The 16,646-nt window shown below is 43.3% G+C and overlaps 1 protein-coding gene across 14 annotated transcripts in view; it reads left to right on the top strand.

Moving 5' to 3' along the window:
• Nucleotides 1-16,646, top strand: part of ABI1 (abl interactor 1) — a 126,809-nt gene that overhangs the window by 25,902 nt on the left and 84,261 nt on the right. For all 14 annotated transcript variants that reach the window (XM_019497960.2, XM_019497998.2, XM_019497977.2 and 11 more), the window contains one exon: nt 11,027-11,194. In XM_019497960.2, coding sequence (XP_019353505.1) covers nt 11,027-11,194 — 168 coding nt within the window. The remainder of the gene's footprint in view (nt 1-11,026; nt 11,195-16,646) is intronic.

The raw sequence follows: 16,646 nt of genomic DNA, 5'->3' as shown, positions 1-16,646 counted from the left end.
TGCCCCATCAAGTATTCCCTGCATGTGAGCAGCAAGCTGAGAAGAACACAGTCCCCAGTTGGCTTCTCCAATATTTGCACCAGGAAGTTGCCCCTAACACTCTTCAAAAACTTCCTGGATTGCCTGTGCACTGCTGTATTGTCCTTTCAGCAGATGTCAGGGTGATTTGAAGTCCCCTATGAGAACCAGGGCCTGTTATCGGGAAACTTCTGCTATCTGACTGTACTTTGGAAATGTAGTTATGGCATTCTCTTTCTTAAATTCCCTCTAACCTTTTTATTATTGGAATACGCAATCTCTGAGTGTTAAAGTTTTTGAGGCCTCACTGTAGGATTTGGAGAGAAAGGTGTACTTGGCAACATCTTTTTTTTTTTTTTCTCTTTCCCATGCCCATGTAAAAGCAAAGTATTTTTCCCTTGGGGAAAGAATGCCAGACAAGAAATATGTGCTACTGCGGTCACTGAGTTTAGGTAACTTAGTGCTAAAAATGTCTGGCTGGTTGATTAGTGGATTAATTTTGTAATAATATCTCAGGGTTTCAGTTCTTTTCTCTTTTTATGTTCCCCTAAGAAGCATAGAAAAATACAGGCACTGATCTTTTGTAGTTGGAGGATGGGGAGGGGCTTTGGTGAAATACCCAGGAAAAACTTCTAGAGCCAGTATAACACTCCAAACTGAATTGTTTAATTTGTTCAGGTTTGTTAAGTCTTTCTGTTTATAAAGTTCAAGTTGGTAATTAAAGGCTTGTCTGAGCTTGGCATGTAAATATTTATATCCTCTTAGAATGACACAGCAAATAGACCACAATGTTATCAGGCTCTGCCCACTAGGATTTTTTCTCCTAAGATTTCCCACCACTGCTAACACTGATGGTAATAACCGTGGGGATGCTAGGCAAAGACGCTACATGGAGTCAATAGCTAGGTTCCAGGCAAAATCATGACTATAAAATTCTGTATAAAATTTGCCTACTCTGTTTGCTGGGATTTTTTTTTTGTGGGTGCTTGGGGATGCTAATCAAGACAAGGGTTGAGATTGTGTAAAAAAGGATGAAGGTTGCCTAAGCCTGGAGTTTTTTTAAGTTTCCTCATTTGTTTTTCAAAAGTGCTCAGTACTTTTGAGCAGCTCTCTGCTCAGGACTGTAGTAGATAATGTTATGTATTAGGTACATAAAAGTGGATTTAGGCACTTAATTTCAGGGGCCCCTCTTCTTTAAACAAATAATGGCCTTGTCTGAGATGTAGTGCAATTCATACATCAGAATCTCAGCTTGATTTGCTAGGTAAGAACAGAACAGTAAATACTTTCCAGGAGCCATTTGATGCCTCTAACTCCCTTGTCTTCCTGTCGCTTACTCAGAGGGGACAGCAGCAGCGACACCCATTCATAAATTTTAAAATGTTTCCTAGTCAGTCTTTTGGATAATGAATGCCCTTTTCCCTCCCTCAGTTGGAGTGATGGGCGTACCTTAAGGCTGTACAGTACTCTCACCCATCCTGAGAGACTGGTGCTGACTGGTAAGCACTTTATTACTAACATCCTCAGTCAGCTATGCTGTTTAAATCTCTTTGAATAACTTACTGTTAGTCAGTGCCTGGAAGTTTCCTCTAGTGCAGAAAAGCTTTTGCTTGCTGCTGTTGTGATCTGACTTTCCTTTTTCCATTATTATAGATTGAGGTTATGATAAAATAACTTGCTGTCAGTAGCAGGTAAACATGACTTCTACAATGCAGCCTATATGCAGAGTATTTTAAAAAGCTGCATGAAGTATGACTAAAAGGAAGCCTTCTTCCATGGGCTACCTACCCAATTCAGCAGGTAGCTCCTCAATTATTTAAACTGACCTCTGGATTTACAGTTCCTAATATTCAGTTCAAATTAGACTTCTGGCTTGTAGTAGGTAAACATTATCTAGTATGAGTGGGGATAATTAAACCTCTGAGACACCGTTACTGAAACTCAGATGTAGAATGCTTAGACCAAGCTGAACATAAGCTGCAAAGCTCAGAAATTCCAAGGCCTACTGCCAACAATAATCAGAAGAATAAACCTTTTTAAAACTGTAGTCCAGCTTTCCATGTTCATAAAAGCCTCATCATTGAGATGAGGGAGCAGCTTGACAGAAACTTTTAAGCTCATCTTGGAGGCCTTAAAATGCCACATTGGCTAGGGACAGAAGTTGCACATAAACTGGTTTAAGTGATCAGAAACCAGTTTAAACCTCTAACAGAATAAAAGTTCAGTGCACATAAACGAGCTTCAAAATGGCCAGAACTGGTTTAAGATAAATCTGGTTGAATGTAGTATCAGACTTAACTGATTTAGGTCAAACCAGTTTATGAAACTTTTGTCCTTGACCCTTTCCTGGTTCAAGTTAAATCAGAGTCCCCCAGCATCTCATCATGCTTTGCAGACCTGACCTGACCTGTGCTGTGCTGTCTACTCCAGAGAGCAGGGCTGGTCATGGCCCTCTGCTCCCTAGCTGGAGCAGTGAGGGCTGGCTCACTGGCCCCCCAGGCAAACCCTGGTTGGAGTCTGGGGCTATGGTGGGAGGTTAAACTCCCCATCTCCCAAGTACGGAGCTGCCCAGCCCTGCTTGCTTACTGCTGGTTGCAACTGTGGACTACAAATTCCAGAGGCACCTGGAAATGGGAAGAAGAAATGATGAGCAACCCTGCAGAGTCCTGCTGCTGTGACTGGACTGCAAATCTCAGAAAACTTGGAGCAGCAGGAAGAGGAAGCAAACACACAGCCCATGCTAGCTACGTGCTAGAGAGCTGTCCTCTAGCACCCTCTGGTTCTGGCTTGAGCCACTGCAGGCATGTGGCTGCATTTCCTGAATCAAAAGTGAATGTCTTCATTTGTTTATTGGTGCAATCCTTGCAGCTTAAACTAACTTGCAAAGACTGAATCAATTCAGTCTTGGGCTTTTTGACTGTATGTACTTAGCCATTGTGTTAAAAGTGTTGGGTATTGGGGGCTGCTTAGTATGCTAACATCTCCATTTCCTGGATGGGGAGGGAATTTTGCTATTTATGCCCTGTGTGCATGCCAACATGTAGTTGCCAGGTTTCAGTACTGCTGAGATTCTCCAGGCCATTGGAGATGTACATATTTACCATTCATCTGAAATGGGAGAATTTTTCCAATTCCACTAAAAATAGGAATAATCAGAATATCAGTTATAGGTGAGTCTCCTTTTTTAACTTTCAGTGAGAACCTTAGTTCACATGACCAACCTTGTTAGCAGCTAGAACCTCTTTACTGTTCTCTGTGTGTCCCTTTGCCCCTTGCTTGTCTTCTCTCCTGTTAGTCCCCACTGTGTATTTGTTGTTCTATGAGTACGAATAGAGGATTTCTGGCTTGGAGAAAACTGGATTAGTTATCAATACCCAGCTATTGAAGCTGGGATAAGACTTGCTTGTGTGTTCTTCCAGGCCATAAATTCATGCCATGCTGACTCTTGTTTTGCTGAAGGAGGCCTCTTCTGTTCATGTTTTTCTTCTGGTTGTGTTTAGCTTGGGTCTCGTTGTTGGTCGTTCCTTGATTTGAGGGTGATCTGTCAGTGAGCCATGGTCTTGAGGTGACTAGAGTCTAGTCCTTGAGCTGCAGATCTCTCCACAGCTTAGGTTAATCTGAGTTAATTGGCAAAAACTCATGATTCTGCTGGGACCTGCCTTTTGTTTCTTAATATAGAATGGACAGACTCTCATGAAAAAAGGCAAAATTCTGAAGCACTAGCCTGATCACCAATTTTACTGGGAAGTATATTACATTCTAAGTTTCTAAAGAAACTAAATAATAAAGAGCAGTGAATAAAGGATGAAATAAGTCTGGCAGTCGGGCCAATCTGTTTGCTCCTGTTTAAAAGAAAATACAAGTTATAGTACCTGAAGTGCAGTGTTATAAGGGCAAGTTGTCACAGACTGATTAAAATAATATAATTTTCCTTGTAGTTGTTGATGCAAAGCTGAAAAAGAAGCTTTGTAAAAATCCAAAGATGCAAAACCACATATACTTTTCTTTTTTGCAGAAACAGATGTAGCATGTTGTTGAAGCCTTATGTTCATAGCATTTCTGTAGATCAGAACATAAAGAAGGGGTCTGGACCCTGGAGTAGAATGCCAAGCATCTGACAAGTTACTGGATACTGAATCATTAACTTCTCTGCTTAGCTTAATTATTATTGGCCAACTGATGTAGCATTGCCCTAAAGCAGTTGTGCATTTTTTTTTCTTTACGCAACTTTAATTACATTCCAGCAGATGAGGATTGGGGGGGGAAATGGGATAATATATGCTGCAGGACAGAGACAAATTCCCCTCAAAGAGCTCTAACTATCTCTTCCCCTCCCCACCTCCGGCCCGTGTCCTGTTGAACTGCTGATGTGTATCAAATAGATTGAACTCTTCTAGGGGCAGTGCTTCTTGTTCTTGCTGCATGCAATGCCTCCATTTTAATCATTACTTGTTTATGATGGGGAATTTATGTAAGACAAGTCAGAAGCCTCTCAGCTGGTTATTGTGTAAATTGGCAGCATAGTGAATGGGACTGAAAATGGGGAGAGGCGTGAGATTTGGAAGTTGGGGAGGATATATTGAAGGGCTGTTCTGCATTGAAGCACTGAGCAGATGGATTGAAATGCTGTGAAAGGTGGGCTGGCATTTGGAAAGGGACTGGATGTGTTGGAGGGAGTCTGACATTATCTCAAGGTTGTAAGCCAGAAAAGGTAGGTAGATGATGCCCGATACTGAGGGGACAGAGAATATGGAGGAAAGTTGATAAAAAGTACTGTGTAGTCCAGGGGTAGGCAACTCCTAGCACAGGTGCCAGACTGTGGCATGTGAAGGCATTTTGCTTGGCCTGGGTGAACAGGTGCGGAAGGGGCCAGGGTTGCACTGCCACAAAAAGGATTGGGCCCCTCTGCTGTCGGCTTCTGGCACACCAACATCTTAAGTTGAGGTTGGAGGTGTTTTTGGCCCTCTGCCCTAAAATGTTGCTGACTTTTGGAGTAATCATTGACATATAGATATACCTGTTGATATACAGGTGGTTCCTTTTTGTCTGCCACTTGGAAAGATCCAGAGAACAATGAGCAGATTCTATGGTATCTGACCCTAAAGGGTTGGCTGGGTTGGAATTGCTAGATGTCATCATCTTGTTTTATTTTGCCAATTCCTTAGGGTGGAGTGAACCAATCTAATGTAGTAACATTTCAACAATCCTGAAAGTAATTTGGGGAATATTCAGCCTTTTCAAATCTAGATTTGTGCCACATGAAGTGATAGGAAAGTCAGTGCTCATTTGAACACCAACTTCTAAAGTTTCAGGAGAGGTTTATATCCAGACTTTGAATTTCTGTGGAAGCAGAGAACTAAATTGGCATTTTGTTTTAGTTATATGTTTCTTAAGGAGAAATGGGCAAGGGACAGATCAATGGGCAAGGGACAGATCAGTAGTGGTGCAAGAAAAGGAGGTTTTCTGAAAAATCTTAAACTGAAAATTTTTTTTGTTGAAATTAGAAAGTTAAACAAGAAAATTGATCAGTGTCAGACTTTTTTTTATTTCCCTCAACCCCCTGTAGTTTTTGCTAGAGAAGAAGTGGATTATTTATGGTCCCGTGTTAAATCTTTAAGAAGTAATAGTCTGCTTACCAGGAAGAATCCTGATGTGTAGCTGAGTAGTTGTATCTTAATTATACTTGCACCGCTACTGAGTTCAAATTCCAGTTTGGGTACCCTGTAAATATCTTTGGTATGTTTGCCAAATCTGCCTCGGCTAGTTTGAGTTGAAAATGTGTTCCTGTACAATGTTTGGTAGGAGCCCACGGGATAAAATTGTGGTCCTGCTGAAGTCCATGGGAGACTTCCATTTGCATTTGGCTTTTATTTTGAAATACCTTCTTTTACAAGGCGAGTGCGTATGTTTGCACATGATTCTTCATTGAAAGAGAACTTGACAATATGAAAATGTCAGTGTCTAGTATCAAAGCACTCTAAAGGTAATTTTACTATTATCTAGTCCAAATTTTCTCTGAAGAGGATTGATGACCTAATGGTTGTAGAAGAGCAGGGTTCTGTTTCTCTTTGATTCACTGAGTGAACTTGAAGTCGCGCAGCTAGCCAATGTTTCAGTTTTGCCATACATATAATTGGGATAATATCTTCATGTTAAGGGAGTTGTCACTATTTTATTTCAATGTGTTAGATTTTTTTTTTTCAATCGCGTTGAAGTAGAAATTGCTACAAGCGCCAGGTAGTATCAAACCTACCCATTTTTGTAGTTTTATAAGGCTGTTATGTTTTTCAACTTCTTTCTTTTAAAATCTTTTGAAAAGGGAAATGGATGTGCTCTCTTTCTTTTTTTTTCTTCCCCTCTTTAAAAATGTAAATATAGGTTATAGAGTTCTAACTTTGTAATCATGGACATGAATAGTTCCCAGACAAGTTAGGGAAATGTCACTTGGCTGTTTGCCTTAAAGCCAAGATACCAGTGAAGTATGCACTAACCAATACTTCTCTATCTTCATCAAGAAAGACTGTGTACATATAATATTCATGCTGTCATTTGGACAAATTAATAAGTTCCAGGTGTTCAAACAACTGAAAGTAATAAGGGCCAGGCATTTGATTGACTGAAGCTGTCTGCTTGCTGAAATAAAGAGATGCCTTGGGTAATGTCAGATAAGAAGACTGCTATTATCCAGCTGGGCGATGCTGTAGCTTTGTATTGTATTCTTACTTGCTGTGACCCACCGCTTCTTAATTGGGAAAGAGCTCCCTGAGAAGGATCTGACTTGAGAGAGGACTGCTGAGTGAGACACATGGCTGAGTCACTGAGGTATGAGTGAGGCTGATGGGTTTACTGACATGGCCAAGCGGAAACCATTCTTTGTGGTTTTCAGTGACTCTCACTACAGTGGCATTTCCATCACTGCCCATAGTGATGGGAGCAGGGGTATTTCTCAAATTGTTATTTTGTTTTGTCTAGCCCTCCTTAGAGCAGGACAGGACATCTCAGTGATTGATTGATTTATTTAAAGTCTATGCTGCTGCCACTGATGCTTGCAGTAGTGAAAATGTTAAGGTAAAGGCTGGTGACAACAGGCACTTGTTAATTTTGTGGCTCTTAAGGTGTTAGCAGTTATTTTAACACTAGCAAAGGAAGCTACATGTTTGAGTTCATCCTATACCGCTTCAAGTTACCAGAAAACTTCTAGCATCACTGTTTAGGGAGCCAGTAGCATCGCTTGTTTAAAAGCAAATATTTCTTATATCACTCCCAATAACCACTTTGATTACATTCGGATTCTTTTTACTCCTCCCTGCAGAGGTGTTCTACTCTGTGCTTGTCCTCATGAAGAATGTCATGTTCCCAGCCTCTGTTTTGAGTGTCAGCTTCTAATATGATTTAAATATCCCAGCAAAAAAGTGTTGACGTGACCTCAGAATACCACTGACTTTCTGAGCAGTTGTGTAATCAAAGGGTTACAGCACTTGCATTGGGTTTTCTTGCCAACTAACCTGACTTGGACTAAATATTTAAACAAAGCTGTGACAGCAAACTAGTTAAGGATGCAATATTTAAGAATGGGAATTGAGCATGCTAGTGTTGAGTAATGCTAGTCTTGGGAGGAGTACAAACTGAAATTGGAACTTCTTGACCTTCCTATGCTTAATTTAGTCGATTTAATTGTTGTGTGGAATGTAACCTCTCCCTGTTTTATGTTCCTTTAAAAGTAAGTGGAAATTAGGAAGAAAAATATTAAGTGATTTGGAAGAGAGGATTTGGAATAGAAATCCGTTTTCAGCCCTGAGTATAGCTGCTATGGTGATAGGTACTCTAAATCAATAAAATACCCCAAAAAAGACCTTGTATTGGCAAAAGATTGACGTCTGGTGGGCCTTCCTCTGTCACACATTTTACCTTGTCAGAAAATTTCTCCTTTAGTAGTGTCATGGTATTTTACATATTGTTGCTCTGGAGGGAGATGGAGTAACTTTTGTTCAGTTTGGCTTGAAGCTGAAATTGTGCTGTATCTTGCAGGGGAACTATGAGTTTGCACCTCTGTCTCATTTCATCCAACTGACTTGTAAAAGCAGGCATCACTTTGTGTGCCTGTTCATTGTTTGTTCTCTCTCTCTCTCCTCCCCCTCTCCCCCCCCCCCATCAGTTAACAAGAGGCACTTGATTTTTCAGATGCAAGATGGTTGCAGAGGACATGTTCATAGGGGAAAAAAAAAAGTTGGGGGCTGCTTGTAGCAGGGAGAAGCTGCAAAGGTATAGCTAGAGTGGCCAGTAGGATACTTCACACTCCCTTCTTCTGGGGAAGTATCAACAGGGGAAAGATTGTATTATTACTTTATATACAATTTTACAATATTTATATAGTTTGTAGAAGCTTCTGGATGTCTGAGCCCTCTGTGGCTATGTACAGACATTCAAAAACCCTGAATTAATTCAGTTTTTGTAGGTTAGTCTAGCCTACATAAATTGAACCAATTTGCAAGTGAATAGACATTCACTTTTGATTCTGGAAATGCAAGCATGTGCCTGCAGTGGCTCAGGTTAGAAGCCGGGGTGGGGGGAGCACTAGAGCAGCCCTCTCTTCTCTTTGGCAGCAGTCACAAGCCTGGAGGGGGAGCATGGCCAGGCCCCGGCAGGCTGCTAAGTACGATTGGGGAGGGGTTTAAACCCCCAGCCTGGCCTGTGGGGACCCCAGCCAGGGTGTGCCTGGATGGGGAAGGGGAGAAGCAGCCCCTGCCAGATTTGTTCCTGAGGCAGGGACATGGCCAGACACCAGCCTGGGCAGCACCTCAGATGAGAGGGGGCTGGGAGGGGAACTAAACTGCCCTGTCTTCCCTCTGTGCTACCAGGACGGCAATCCCAGTTGGGGTCTGCTTGGCTTTCTGTCTTGCTGGCCTCTTGTGGTGGGGGACATGGCCAGAGTCAGCTGGCATGGCCCTGCCATTTGCCTGCCTTGCCCAGGGCTGAACCTGGGGGTCTGAGCCAGGCTGGCCAACGTGTGCTGCTGAGAGTGGGTGCGGAAGGGCTGGCCTGGGCTGGGCCATGGGGATAAGGCCCTTCTGAGCCACCTGGGGCTTAGGTTGGGGCTGTGGGACCTGTGCTCCTGGATTGCTCCCGGTTCCATGAGTCCAGGTTGGGCTGGGCTGTCATACAGCTGCAGGTGGCTGTGAAGGGCCCTGCCCCTGTAGCCTGGGCCAGGCTCACCCACAGCCAGCCCTGCTCAGCCCTGGGTGAGGCATGTGAATAGCGGGGCAGGGCCCTTCCTAGTAGCTGTGGCTCTGAGTCTGGTCTGGCCCACATGGGCAGTGGCTGGCTAGGCACCAGCATGGAGGCAATGCCACTGTAGCTGTAGGTGGGTGTCTTGGCATCTGGACTGGCTGTGCAGGATGAGTTCATTTGTACCTGCAGCTGCTTGGGCTGGCCCAGAGCCTAGCAGCCACCCACCACAGGGGCTTGTGTGCCCATAGCTGCAGCTGCAACTCCTGCACAGTGATGGACACGGGGCGTGGCGGTGGTGGCAGCCATGGGGATATGAGCTTCCCAGCAGAAGGCTGCCAGGCTCTGGGCCTGCTGGTGTCTCCAAGCTGGCCTGGGTAGCTGCAGGCATGAGGAACTCATCTTGTATGTTCAGTCCAACTGCCATGGTGCCCCTCCACAACCACAGCGGCATTGCCTCTGTGCCGCTACCTGGTCAGCTGCCTCCTGTGCATGCTGGACCAGGCTGTCATGGAGCCACAGCTGGCTGGGAAGGGCCCTGCTCCCATGGCCTGGCCTGGGCTGACCCTGTTATCTGCTTGTCTCATCCAGGCCTGAGTGGGGCTGGCTGCAGGTGCTGCTAATGGTGGTCACAGAAGGGATGTACTGGGCAGGGCCCTTCCCAGCCACCTGCGGCTCCATGACAGCCTGGCCTAGCCTGTGTGTGGGGAGCTGGGAGCAATCCGGGTACATGGCTCCTGCAGCCCTAGCCTGAGCCGCAGCCAGCTGGGAAGGGCCCTGCCCCCGTGGCCCAGCCTGGGCTGGCCCCTCCACACCTGCCTTCAGCAGTGCCTACAGACTGGTCAAGGTCAGTCCCCCAGCCTCAGCCCCAGGCAAGGCAGGCTGGCCACACCCATGCCTCTGATTTGGCTACAGAGCACAGGGGTGGGCCCAGCCATGCTCTATGGAACAGACAGCAAAGCCCATCTCAGAGCTGAAAAGCATGCTGGGATGCTGGCGTACTCTAATTTAATGTAAACCAGGAAGGGGTCTGGGACAGCAGTTCCATAAACCAGTTTGATCCAAATCGGTTAAGTCTGATATTATGTTCAGCCAGGTTTATCTTAAACCAGTTTCAGCCATTTTGAAACAGAAGTTGAGTGCACATAAACCAGTTCTCTTACAGATTTAAACCAATTTGTGTAACTTCTGTCCCTAGCCTAATATGCATGACCTCCTGATGCTGCTCTCCTGCCTCCCTTGCTGTGAGATGAAGAGCCAGCATAGCTGTGAGTTTGGTTTTGTGGAGAGCATGTGCTTTGGGGGACACCCAGCTGTGGGAAAATTATTTTTTTTCCCTTCCTATTGGCTTGGAATTTTATGATCTAAAAAGATAGGGAAAGCTTGATGATGATGATTATTATTATTATTATTATTATTATTATTATTATTATTATTATTTATTCTCTGTGCGCTTCCCCCCCCCCAGGAATTGGAGCCTTTTCTTTGGAAGTAGAGGGTAGGCAGGTCAAAAAGCTTTGCTCAAGAGAATTGGGGTAATTTCTGCGCTGAAAGAATCGCTTCTTGGCATGTGATATATCTATTTAACCAAAAACATGTTTTTTTAGCTATTTTCTCTGTTGTTATAAGTATCTGCTTGATGTACACTGTATTATCCAGCCAGATAAGATACTCTAGTCAGGTCTTTTGGGTGACCAGTTCTAAAAACAGTTTTTTCTGCTGGCTATACCAAAAAAACAAATCCCAAAAAACCTTGTGTCTTTTTTTTCATTTCTTTTTCCAGGCTCCAGATAAAAGGAAAGCACTAGAAGAGACCAAAGCATACACAACCCAATCTCTAGCCAGTGTTGCTTATCAAATCAATGCACTGGCCAACAATGTACTCCAACTGCTGGACATCCAAGCATCCCAGCTACGGAGAATGGAGTCTTCCATCAATCATATATCCCAGGTAACCTTTCATCTTAAATGGAGCTAAAACAAGAAAATAGCTTTGGGGAGCTAGCTGTCTACATTCCTTTCCTCCTCCCCTCCCTCTTGCACTTGATCAGTTCATCATGACAAAGATGTTATCTGTGCCTGAGTCATCAAATCTTTCATTATGGGGAGAAAAGTTACTTGGGTGGCTGTTTTCCTTGTTGGGAGTTGCATAGCTACCATGGATTTTCTTTATTACATTTTCTATGGAATCATTTAATCAGGTGTTAAAAGAACTGCTGTTACCTTATGAAAGGTGGTTTAATTTTTTTTTTTTTTTTTTTTTTTATGAAAGTGAAACTAAGCTCATTCTCTCTAAAATTATATTAACTCTTAAGTATTTAGTCTCTAAAGCAAATAGTTCACTCTCCAAAGCTTCTAACCTTTGGATTTTAAATGAGAAGTAGAAGGTGGATGCTTCTTGTTACAGCAAATCTAAAAGAGAGTACTTCATATGTTTATGGCATAGTCAGCTAATACTTTCTTGTGTTCCCATTAACATTTTGAACTTCTTGCACCTAGCTTTCTCATTTACCTGTTAATTTATTTAATAATGTAAACCAATCTTAACTTTGGATTGTGCCTTTTCTATGGCTTCTTCAGTTTGTTTCTGAAATATCAGCTGCTTCTGTGCCCACCTTATTTTTTACCTGAGGCCGGAGCAGTGGAGCCTGGCGCAGCTGTTTGCATGCAGCCTGCTTGCTGCAGCTGCCCAGAGCCCAGGCTGGCTACAAAACAGCTGTGTTGGGCTCCACAGCTCCGGCATCAGCTCCATGCACACGCAGTCATCACCAGCATGGAGCTGATGCTGGAGCTGTGGAGCCTGGCGCAACTGTTTTGCAGCCTGCCTGCTGCTTGCTGCAGCTGCCCAGAGCCCAGGCTGACTACAAACAGCTGTGCTGGGCTCTGGAGCCTAGTCACCAGCTCCCTGCTAGGAGCAGGGGAGAGACCGGGGTTGTGCTGCATCAGGCTCCTCCCCCACTGCCTGCTTCAAGGCACACACGCTGGTACAGAGCTAATGCTGGGGCTCTGGAGCCCGGCACAGCTATTTGCAGCCTCCTGGCTGTAGCCAGCTCTGGCTCTGTGTAACTACTGCCAGCTGGGAGCCCGAGCTGCTCCAAGCAGGCAGCTGGGATGCTGCAAAGCCCTGCCGGGGGCAGCCTGGGCTCCAGCAGCTACACATCTCTGCTGCTGACAGCCACAGAGCCCAGGCTGGGGGGCAGGGGCTTTGGGTGAGGGGCACAGGGCAGCAGGGCTAGGGGGCAGGGGCAGCAGGGCTGGGTGGTGGGCAAGGGGCACAAGCAGGGCATCCTGCCATGTTACCCCCTGCCCTCATCTTGTTTTTCTGGCATGCCGGCATCCCGGCATCTTCTAAGTTAGGCATTGTGATGTTCTTCAGCATTCCGGCCAAAAAAACATTGCCTACCCCTGCTTTATGCATATAGCTTTCAGCTGCTTCATAGCAGAATGTGCATAAGGGCTGTTCAGTCCGCTGAAAATATTTTCATTACTATTTTGACCCTTCAAGTGGTAGGTCAACATAGTTTACCTTCTTAGTAGGTAGAGGTTATCTGGGAAATGGGAGAAGACTTCCATGTCTGGCTAAGGCCTAGGCATTGTAGTAAAGAACCCCAGCACGGTAGTAGGATTTTGAAGAAGGGGTTGCTTTTTTTTTTTTTTTTTTTAGGGAGGACAGGGTAAAGAACAATGGTAAAAGAAGGCTATAGAAAGAACGTGAGACTTTCAAACTGATGTGGTTCATGGGATGGGTATAGGATTCTCACAAGTTCATTCTTTACTCCATATAGTTTGCCAAGCTCCGGTTAGCCAGTCACTTCATGTAGTATGCTTCTCTGTAATAGCTCAAATACCTGAAAAATTGTTAACCCACATACTACTTTGACTCTCCATCTTTGCCTTAATACTAAGACACAAAGCAGTAAGCAGGAGGCTGATGTCCCATCTACCTCCTGCATTACTGTCTTCCAGGAAGAGATGACCTGAGCAGGCTGTGGGGCCCAGGGCAAATCGGCCTGTGAGGGGCCCTGCCCCTGGACGTGAGGAAGCCAGTGGTGGATTCGGTGGCAAGGTTGGGGGTGCCAAGTGGCTGGATGTGAAGCCAGCGACAGTGCGGACTGGCTGCAGCCACTCCGCCCAACTCCGTGGGGCCCCCCAAAACGCAGGGTTGGGTGCAGTTGCCCCAATTTACCTCCCCATTTCCTAGGGACAGCCCTGCTTCCAGGGACTTGAGCAGCATAGAATAGGATCCTTAGACATCTGAATTCTAAATAGATGGAATAGGATCTGGCCAAAACAGCCAGGCCTGGTTGAAGCAATTCCTTTATTATAATATTTTATAAAGTAATGAGATGAAATTAATTTCAAAATGTCTCTGTTTTTTGTTTTGGGTTTTTTATAACTGCATTATTTCAGGATATATGATGGATTTGAAACCCTTAGGTGCCCAGCCATATCATGTTTGTGGTGTGCCTTACTGGCCAAGCATTGGCTATCAAACCCATTTCACATAGCCTCTGCCTCGTCTCTTTCTACTCAGTCCCTCACCCCCATCACACATGGACATACACACATCACGTTTATCAACCTATAGATCTACTGAGCATGCCAAATACTCTGGTAATTGTGGCTTTAGAATCTTCCTGCTGAACAGCAGCACAGTAGTTGAGCTGCATTTTGCACAGACAGGTAGGTGGGGAGGAGGAATTTCTGTACATGCAAACATACTTGGTAGTTCCCTTGGCTTCCTTTTAAAGCTGTTGAAAAATGCTTACTTAATGCCTAATATGTATTCTTTTGGCATAACGTTGTCAGATTAATGAAAAAGCTATCTGTCATCCAAACAATGAACTAGTAAAAAAAAAAAAAAAAAACTAGTAAAAAAAAAAAAAAAAAAAAAAAGGAAAGGAAAATTGCTATAGGTAAGACTTTTTCATGATAACCAAAAAAAAAAAAAAAAGTAGAAAAATGCTTCTGGACACTTGTACTTTAACTGCCTTCGAAGATGGAACAGACTAGGAACTAAAAATGTACTAGACTTTCAACTCCACATTCTCTGCTTTTTCACCATCATATACTTTAACTACAAGTTTTCACAAGTCTTGGCATGTCATCTAGTACAAAAAAAAAATATGAGAACTGCTCTGGTGAATGTGTTCAGCTGAAAATGCGTACTTTCCTTGGCTCTGTGATATGAATAGTCATGTAAAGCTGAAATATTTGATACTGGCACAAAAGGTGTAACCCCCTGTACTATTTTGCTGTTTTGAGTTGAAGGCACTCTTCTGAAAGCTGTTGAGTCACCTGATACATGAACTGTTTGCTAAAGACTGTGAACAATTGGTGCTTTGTAAAGCTTTTGAAGAGAGTTTAGCAAGGTCACTTGTAGTTTCTGTGGCTATTTGGTTTTTCCTGAAACTAATCCCAATTATAAAGAAATCTCTTTACACTAATTTTAGAAAATTTAAAGCTTAACTGTGCGTGTGCGTGCGCACATGTGCATGTATATACAGGTGTTGGTTACTTTAATCTTTTTTTTTTTTAATTCAGACCTTCAGTTTTGTCGTCACTTTACCTATACTTGTATTAGCTTTAAATATTTTTATCTGGAAACAGCTCAGATATATATTCAAATTTTGAGAATTCACTAAAGTCCTTTGTTCAAAACCAAGATGAGAGCCAGGGTATTATATAGTGCAAACCATATGTACAAGCTTGCACGTACACTCTTTACACATGTGCCTTACTGCACAGCAAGTTAAAGTCTACATTTTATAGTGCAGCCCCTACTTTGCATTAACTTCCCATATCAACAAGCCTTTAGTCATTCTTGGTCAGCATTTTGTTACTTCTTGGACATCAGTTTCTCTGTGGCATTGCTAGTCTGGCAAAAATTAACTTTTGCACCTTGGGGCAGCTATGTGTGGAAGAATACAGTGGTCTCTTGATGCAACTTTCATTTGTAACCAAACCTCAAGAAGAAAATGGCATGGTTCTCTAGCTGTTCTTTTGTGCACAAAATGTGCCCCATCTCCCCTCCAAACCTCCACCTCATGCAAATGACTAAGTTTTCTTCAGATCCCCGGCTCACAGAAGGAGTCATTCTGCAGATCAGTTCACATATTTAGTGAGAGCAATAACTGTCACCTTGTTAGTTCAAGACTTGTGGGTCTGCTCTCCTACTGTTTCCTTGTTGTTGTTGTCCCCATCCCCTTTCATGAAAACAGACTAATTTTAAAAAGCAGCCTACCATTTCAGTATAGTAAAGAGAATTAAGATGAATCTGGCTTTCCTGTGTTAAAGGAGAGATGGGGTGACAGGGGCATCCTTGTTTACTGTGTCAAAACTGAAATGTAGTTTATCAGCACTTGCATTTATATAAGAGCAGCTGCAGTATTGGATGTAGCTAGTAGTTTCTCTTTCTTTGAATATAAATAGTTCTAAAATAGCTCTGTATTTAAATCTATGCCAATTGAAGCATGGAGGAAGAAAGACTCCCTTTCAAAGATAACATGTTGGACAGAGAACCTACATTCACAGTGAATAATTTTTCTCCCCTGACTAAAGCTGATCTCTATTGTGGAGTGAGGGGTAGAACACAATTCTGAATGTGATTCACCTAGTGCATCTTCAATTAAAATTAACACACAAAAATCTTAATTTAAAATTAACGTGTAAACTAAAAATGAAGGTAAGGCCTAGTTTTAAGAGCCCTTCCTGCCCTCATATCTGACTTGGCTTCATGGTTTTGTTTGAATGCCACACGTGTTTTATATAGTTGTAGTCTTGATGAACCACAGGCACAAACTTATGCAACACAGATACAGTCTGTTCTCTTAAGGCTTCTCAGCTGTTGTCCTGAACTGGTCTTCAGAAAACAAGTGCCTGGGGGTTAATTTTTTGTCTTAATATTTTATCAGCCATCTGTGGTTTCAGGTCAGATCCTGGTAAGTTTTATGTATGGGGCTCTGGAGTTCGGAAGTTCACCCCAGACACCTCTATGCACCAGTGGTTTGAGACTAGATTTATTAATCTATAGATTCCAAGTCTTGGTTGTCAGGGCTTGGAAAACAAAATGTCATGTGAACCTTGCTTTTCCCTTCACCAAATTTTAAATGTCCTTTTTCTTTCTTCTTTTAAAAGTTCTCTGCCTATTTAATTAAGGCTTTGTTTATGTAGCACAATATGCAGTGGTGTGCACAGGTACCAAGGTTGGTACTAGAAACATGCTTTCCCTTGGTTAACTGGCTGAAAAGCAAGGTTAATTGGCATTGTACTAATGAGGCTATACTCTTTCCAGTATCTGAGGTAATGTGTTCAGAGCTAGCTTGTGTATCTCTTTACAGGACTATTTTACCATGTAGATACATACTAAAAGTAAATTGAGTTGGTTGGAATGGAGAACAGCT

The sequence above is a fragment of the Alligator mississippiensis genome, chromosome 5, assembly GCF_030867095.1.
Source record: "Alligator mississippiensis isolate rAllMis1 chromosome 5, rAllMis1, whole genome shotgun sequence".
NCBI classification, from domain to species: domain Eukaryota; kingdom Metazoa; phylum Chordata; order Crocodylia; family Alligatoridae; genus Alligator; species Alligator mississippiensis.
Note: the sequence above shows the minus strand (reverse complement) of the source record. Positions and strands in the feature narration are given on the sequence as shown.